Source organism: Athene noctua, chromosome 1 (assembly GCF_965140245.1).
Source record: "Athene noctua chromosome 1, bAthNoc1.hap1.1, whole genome shotgun sequence".
NCBI lineage: Eukaryota > Metazoa > Chordata > Aves > Strigiformes > Strigidae > Athene > Athene noctua.
In genome coordinates, this window is record NC_134037.1 from 154,024,994 (window position 1) to 154,033,118 (window position 8,125).

Here is an 8,125-nt window from a genome sequence, read left to right on the forward strand (position 1 = left end):
GCAATCTCTTCTCTTCCCTTGTGGTCATAGGTTTCTTGTGTACTGAGAATGTGTGAATTAAGGGATCCCATCAGCTAGATGAATGCTCTGTTTTATATGGCTAATTGCTACCTGGGTCAGCTTCCTGAGTAGAGGTGCCAGCAGATGTGCACTAGCACTGGTGGAGGTGGTGGAGGGAGATCCTGCAGCCAGGATTGGCAGAGATTGAAAGGGACTGTGGAAACCCAGCTCAGCCTGACTTCATCTGTCAAAGGATGGCAGCCCATCCTCAATGATGGTTGGAAACACTCTTCTAGCTTCCAGCCTATGTCTATTCATTACTGTTTGGTTTTATGCCAACACGGGTCTTTTCTTAAGAAGGCGTTACCATCTTCACATTTGCTCCCTCATGACTGGAAAAATGCCATCATTTTCCCTCCCAGATTTCCAACTGGAAAGAAAACTCTCACCAACTTGGTTTTCCATTACCATCGTCTTTGTTGCCTCCACCTGTATGAGTTTGAATACAGGTTACCAGACTTCTATACCATATTTCAAATGTCTTCCGAGAGATGAAAAATAGACAAGCAAAGGCTGTACACTCCAACAAAATACCTACGTGAGCTTCACACATCAGCAGAGTCCTTTTGAATTCACATTTCACTGTGAAGAAGGTAGTGTAAAAGACAGTGCAAAAATTTTCTTGTTCTCATGGGATAGGGGCTAAATCTAGACTTCACAGAAAACAGAATACTGAATAAAAGCAAGATAATTTCACAGTCACTCAGTATCCAAATAAGTACTCTTTTTCCTTCTAAGTATATTCAAAGCAAAATGATAACATCCTTCAGTACATGAAGTCACGTACTGTGTATAGTCACACACTTTATATGCTTGAAGTCAGACTAAAACTGCAGATCCACAGTTACAGTGCTCAGTTTCTAAAATGAGGGGTTTAGACCCTTATCTATGCACAAGCCACCTTGTCAAATATATTGAGCTTCCTCTGAAGTTACAAAAAATTGTGAATTTTCATTACTACTCAAAATCAGATTGCTTCTATGAAATGTAGGGAAATAATTTTAGGACCCTGAATTTGAAACTTTCAGTCAGCATTTCATGGGCTTTAAATATGCTGCTATGCACTTGTAAATGTCTCAATTTAAGAAATACTGTTAATCATATAACATGATAACGTATTCAAAAAGAATTCATGCCGTTTATCCTTGAAATTCCATAAAATAAATTAAATTAGATAAGTAGAAAACTATATAAAATGTTACCCCCAAAATCACATAAACGACACAGTGAATCATACCAACACAACTGACTGTGCTTTCTAAGTGTTGCAAGCCAACCATCACATCAAAGGCTCCACCTCATCACATTTGATGAAACCCCTCACGCCTCATAACTCACGCTGAAGCCCAGGCTACCTGGATCCATGGTAAATGCCTCCTCTCTATTTTCCCTTCTTCAAAAGTCCCAGCCTCCATCACTTTATCCTCACCACCTCACAGATGTGAGGCAAATGAAAACAAGTTTCTCCTGGTGGAAAAAAAGCATTATGAGTTTCCCCACAGAGGAAGTGAAAAGTATTATTGAGTGATTGCCAAGAAGACACCTAAACATCTATAACAATTGACAGTGCTCTTGGTGTGTAGGACATTGTGGTCGTGCAGACTCTTCATTACAAATGCAGAAAATCCCAAGACCCTATTTTTCCAAACTCTGTGCGTATGCACCACAAAGTTGTTCTGCATGCAAACACCCACATACCTGAGACATCTGGGTGTCCAGAGCTACCAGGCACCTAGCCTGTAACATACCTCCAACTCTAGCTATTACGCTAATAATCTAATACTTAACCTCCAAATTTGGAAGGTCTGAGAGGTGGCTGCTTTCCGTATGGAAGGAAGTTTATAGAAGTTTTCTCTTCTGAGCTAACCTTTGAATTATGCTTTTAAAAATATTTGAACTGGTGTTGATGGATTACATGCGTCCTAAATAATACATGTGCTGATCAGTCTGTAGGGAGACCGAATCTCATGCACACAGCTTTGTATCACCCTTACCGGTAATACCTAACCAGTGACACTTAAGATTTCTCACGCTCATACCTTTTGCTATAAAAATGATTAAGCTGCCATAGAGCTGAAATTGGAACTGAAATATAAGGCTGGATCACTTGCATAATAAACTTTGATTTAGCCATTAAAGAGATTATTGCTTCACTTCCACGTAGACAGAAAGGACAGGAATCATCCTCATCTAGTTCTGTGGGGTGTTGCCCTGTGGTTGCATTTGATTTTTATTTCTCCAATTTGATCACAAATAAATCAAATCACCCTTTTAGTTCTGAACATGGAAGTTCTTCTCATGAAGCACAAGGGAGACATGAGCAAACAATCCTTTGGGGAAAAAGCATACTTAATTTGTATTTTCCAACCCCAGGTCTGGTCCCTTCCCTCTGAAGTGTCGTCATCTGTGACATCTCTCCCTGACCCCAGAGGCCTTTTCTTCCCTTGGGAGGTGTTGCCGGCACCGTGTGCGTATTGCTTTTACACCAGGGCACCCTGGGGCATGTGCAGAGTCCCTCTGTGCTCCCTTACCAATGTCTGCCTCACCCCTGAGTACTATCCCACAGCGGCTCAGCCTGCAGCCTTTTGGCTGGGGTGGGTGCTAGCCTGTCAAAATGGCCCAGGTCCTGTTATGGAGGCCACCACATAAAAGGTCAGGCTCTTCAAAGGTGCCTGATGGCCCAGAAGGGCACAGCTATCCCCCAGAGTGAATGTATGAGTTGCTTCCAAGATGAGTAAAGGGTTAATGTCCACCAAGAGTGGCAATTGTCCTAACGGCCTCACTCTTCTCCTCTGAACCCTTTCTGTCACACAGCTGTCACAGAGAGTTGTAAAATACACTGATGCCTACCTAAAGAGAAGCATCGTGCACAATTTTCTTCTTCCTACGCATTTGTTTGTCAGCTGAGGTAACACATGGCAGTTCCTGCATATGGGTGCTGGCTTGTCCTTGTCAGCTCAACGAGGCTGAGGTCCCAGCAGCAGTGGGCCCTTCAGCAACAGCCTTGACAACCATGTTCTCCAATACCACTTACATTGGGATGTGGTGCTTATCCAGTGTGACACACTACACACAGACCCAGGCATTTGATATTGCCAGGACATCTGCGAATGGGAATCACTGTCCAAATTTTCCTTGGTCAGGAATTACTATTACTATGCTATGAGTGAAGTGTTGGGAATGTTCCCAAGCATGACACAAATGGACAGCTTACTTCCCAGTCTCCAAATTCTCCCAGGTGCCACTGGACAGACACAAAGCCCATCCATGTGCATATGGATAGATACACTCAAAACTTAATTTTTTCCTCCTGCTACGATATATGACAGAGTGAAGACACTATGGAAACAAATTCAGGAGGGGATAGGCATTAGAAACGCTTGAAATCTGCTTTCCAAATTAAGGTAAACTCAGAAGAGTACTTAATCTTCTTTTCTCAGTTTTTTGTTCTCCATACTATAAACCCTTCTTAAAACTCTGAACCATGGTGTGTTATTTTGACTCAAAGGAAAAAAGAAAATCCAGTTGATTTGTTCTACTGATCTACCTGATTTCAGCTTCTACTTTTAGATTCCAGTTTATCTTGATCATTAGTTTATAAATTGTGGTTTAAGGCACATTTAGAGACTTCATTCCAATGAATTATTCTGAAAGGTTTTCTAGAGTGCAAACTTAAAAACAGCTAGAAAAGAAAATGGTATCTTTACATTTCTCCAGGCCCACGTATGGGACTCATTTCACTCCCTGACACCTGACATTGCAACTAAATCAGGAGGTGATTTCTACCCATAATTCCATTTATTTTAGTTGTATGTAGGTGGCTATTTTTTTTAGAGTAAATTCCAAGGAGAAAAATAGAGGTGAATAGAGTTGTTTTTCTCACAAATAATACAGAGAACTACACAGCGAGACCACAGAAAATGTCTTCTCAGAGCTTGTAACTTCAGCAATGAAGTTTTGTTTAATAATATCAGAAGATTCATTAGCAGACTAATCATGATCAGGCCCTATACCAGATCAGGGCCTCCACGGAAGACCAGCACTTTCCAAACATGCGTATACTTTGCATCACTTTCAAAACAAAATGTGGTACAGAAAAACTTTAGAGGACAGTCTAAATCAGCTATTGTTGTCCATCATGGAAACTGACTTCAGTATAATTGTATGATTCATACAGTGAATTTCCAGATGCATGCATCCAGTATCACCTTTCCCCTCTAAACAATATAACTGGAAGGTGGTGTGGAGGTGCCTGGTTCTCCTGAACCTCTTAAAGAAAAAAGAATATCTGTTTCCATTTTAGGATGGGCTTTCCAATGTGCTCCAGTGGAGAAGCTTGCATGCTGAAATTTCACCATGCGGCACCACAAATTCCACATACACACCAACAAAAAGAACTCACACATCATTGATATATAGGCAAAAGCTGATCCTTAATGTTTAATGGAAAGGGAGATGCATATAATATGTTTTGGAGGTTCAGAAACTCTCAGACTATGTGACACTACAGCACAAAGATTCTGACAGATCCTGAACTTGAAACTTTCACTGGAAAGCATGCATCATATTCAAGTCACACAACTCTCACAATAATGTCTATGTATGAAAAAACTACAGCAGGTATGCCTAGTTTTTGGCTGATTCAAGAGCTGTGCGTAAACAAGACAAATTGCTTCTTGGTCTCCTTGGAACAGGTACTTCCCTTACGTTTTGTTTCAGTTGCAAAGAACACTAAGAAAAGCAAAACCCCATCTAAGGTATTATTTTCTGTAGTCAGTTTCAGGGATTATTTTCTACCCGTGATAAAAATTCTTCATTAGAGATCTTTGCCTCTGTCAGAGAGGAGGTAAGGGACTAAAGCAAATTTAATTGAAAATGGGAGCAAGGGAAAAAAGTTAACAACATTTTTTAAACCTCAGGAACTTGACAGTGACATATATTCCTAACTCACATGCCTCTGAGAAGAGGTCATGCTGCCCAGAGTAAATAACTGCTTGTAATTTGCAACAAGGATACCCAGAAGCAGCACTGTGAGATACATGTGATTATGTGATTTACAGGACTAGGAAGTAATTTTTAGATACACTGTGGTGCATTAACAGTCCAGGTTAAGCATGTGCTGCAACTTTTTCCTTGAACATACAGTAGGTAAAAGATCTGTGATATCTTTAAATGCAACAAAAGGAAATACAGAAGGGGGAGGGAGGAGTCTCCTGCTGAGATGTTGTGATAAATTATTAAAACTTCTTTTTAATGTTGATGCTACTCTTTAACATCAGATCACAATCTCGACAACAGAGGAAAACTGAAAGTGCCATTAAAGCTATGATAAACACACCCATGCTGTGGCAACACTTGTAAGGGGGAAAAAAAAAAAATAATCCTGGGGTGCCTCCAATCAGTAACATCAAGAAACAACCAGGGAGCAAATATCAAGCTATCTACAATCCACAGTCCCTCAGCCCAAATATTTATGAGATACCATTTATGCTCACTGAGCTATTTGATTACAAGACCTCAATAACCTGTGTTTTCCATAAACAAATGTCATGCAAGGAAGCAAAACAAAGTGAACTTTATGAAAAGGCACATTTAGCAAACTGTTCACAGCACATATAGGGTAAATCTTCTCAGCAGTTTTTAACAGAGGAGGAAAATGGATTACTGCCTTCAAAAATCATAAGCGTTTTCTCAGCATAGCATTTTTTTTGATAAAGTTAATGCAATTTATCTTTATTAACACATCAACACTGACATAGCCAGTCAGCCAATTAGTGCTGCTGGCAGTGTATTTCACAACATTCATGTACTCTAAAAAAATATCTGTCTAGTCATTTTTACCACATACACTAACAATTGTGCACTCAAAATAGGCTGCTTGCTTGCTTTCTCTCTTCTTCCTGCCTCTTCTTTTCCAACACTATAAAACCCCAATGCGGGGTTAACATCTCTTGCAATAAAGCCACAAGCATCTGTCCCAGAGTCTCCATAATGAACAATCTGAATTCTCACAGTCCAAAACCCCACTGGTTTCTAAACTATATACATTTATTTGTATAAAGGCCTTAAACGTTATTCTGCTAATGTTACAATTCAAACTAAAATTCCTGCAAGGAGTATATGCCTTACAGAGTCAGTCAAGCAAACTAACAAGAAAACAAATCAAACTCCATGCTCTTTTCAGTATCCTATTGCAAGCCCACATGGCGACCTGAAATCTGAGTCACCCAAAACAGCATAGGTATTCTCCTTAGATCACCTTTAATACAGCTTTTTAGAATCTTACCCAAACATCCATTACAAAACTTTTCCTTTCCACTTACCCCCCTTCCAGTGTTTGCCTTTGGTCCTGCTAAGCTTGCTCAGGGTTGGTCCAGAGAAGAGCAACATCAAAATGAAAAGAAGTTCAAGCATAGTAATTTTCCCCCGTTTCACTGATGATAACATTTCCACAAGTTATTGAAAAAAAAAAAAAAAATCTTACATCTTCTCCCCCACTTTCTGTTTGCTTACGAAGGAGTGATTAATCATTGAAAAATCAGAGGAGTAGCTTTGCTCTCCTTAGATGTTGAACTAATATCTCAATGATGTAGCCCTGAGGAAAGCCACATTTCTCACTGATCCTGTTTCTCCCACACAACATGCAGCCAGCACCGCTGCTACTACAGTAGCTATAAAATAATTTCTGCTCCTCACTTTGGTTTCTGTGGGAATATATTCCTCAGCTTGCAGCGTGAGCTTGATTGAAAATGATAAAAACAGTAATGCTTGTGTCCAGCAGAAAAGAGAAAAGATGTCAGGATTGTGAAAAAAGATGAGAAGCAGTTGTACTGACAGCTTTAAGCCTGACTGTCTGATCCTAATAGCTGTGCAACCAACCAAATTGCTCTTTTAAGAGTAATAAGGCTTCAGTGAAAGCTGGTGTCACTGCCACTTGGGTAGGTAGTGCAGGGCTTGAAAATCACCAAGGAACCTGCTAGAGATAACGACTGCCACGGTCCCAGCTCCGAATGCAGAGGGCTGAGCAGAATACAGTATGCACAGGGAGCATTTAATCTCTATTGTGTGGAGGAGATTTTCTGCTTTACAGTGTGCAACTGCTCAGGACTTTTGGCTGCATTTTATTAAGGCTTTAGTTCAGACTTTAAACTAAAATGCAAGCTTCAGCACACTAATGACTTATAGCATTTCTAAAGTAATTATTGTATGGGAAAAAAATCCTGCCTGCTTTTGCCTTTTTTTTTTTTTTTTTTAAAGTAGCAAACAGGAAGAACAAATCCTTAGCAGCAGCAGTAATCTTTTCACTGCACAGAGCAGCTATGCATTTTATTTTTTCACACAGTCCATCCTTAGGATCTCCAAATCCAGGGGGCGGGGATAGGGAGTGGAGAGGGAACAAGAAAGGGGACTTTTAGAAGTACAGTTATTTTCGAAATAGGAGATTGTAGTCACAATTTTTCATTTAGTAGTTGTTACTGCCACAGAAATAATATAGCTACCTACATCTCCGGATGTCCATATTTAAGAATGCTGAAGCTGGATCAGTAAACATGAACCTTTCTGTGCAACATTTTGGGTTTTCATAAAGGGTACTCAGAGAACGCTTCACAGCATTCAGAGTGCTCAAACAGCCTTGGATGTTCAGTGCTTACTTAAGTATGCCCAGCAGCTTAAATTCATCTACAGTTTGGCATTTAGTTGTTTCCATATAAGCATTCAGTACTAAAATCAATGAGCCACAAACCTTGTGCTGTAGATTTAAATAAATAAAAAAATCAATGTCCTTAGAATGACAAAGCAACAAATGGTCACAAATTCCCTGAAGTTATCGCATTTTCAACCAGGGACATGATGCCCTTTTCAGTACAACATTAAGAAGATGATATTAATAAATCTGAAGATTTGCTTATTCGTCTGAATAAAGACTGGCAGAGACAATCATGAACCTTGAATATATGTATGGGGAATTTTTTAAACAAACAGCATGTAACATCACAAACAAGGAAATATTGGGACTCCACCAACACCACATCAACTATGAAAGATCTTCTATTCTCTTTTTAAG

General features: G+C 39.8%; 1 protein-coding gene across 4 annotated transcripts in view; it reads right to left on the minus strand.

The window, feature by feature from the left end:
• The window catches only part of ROBO2 (roundabout guidance receptor 2), a 950,293-nt gene extending 943,391 nt beyond the window's left edge, over window positions 1-6,902 (minus strand). For all 4 annotated transcript variants that reach the window (XM_074901798.1, XM_074901780.1, XM_074901788.1 and 1 more), the window contains exon 1: window positions 6,384-6,902. In XM_074901798.1, the coding sequence (XP_074757899.1) occupies window positions 6,384-6,507 (124 nt within the window). In that variant the 5' untranslated portion in view covers window positions 6,508-6,902. The remainder of the gene's footprint in view (window positions 1-6,383) is intronic.
• Window positions 6,903-8,125: the final 1,223 nt, after the last annotated feature.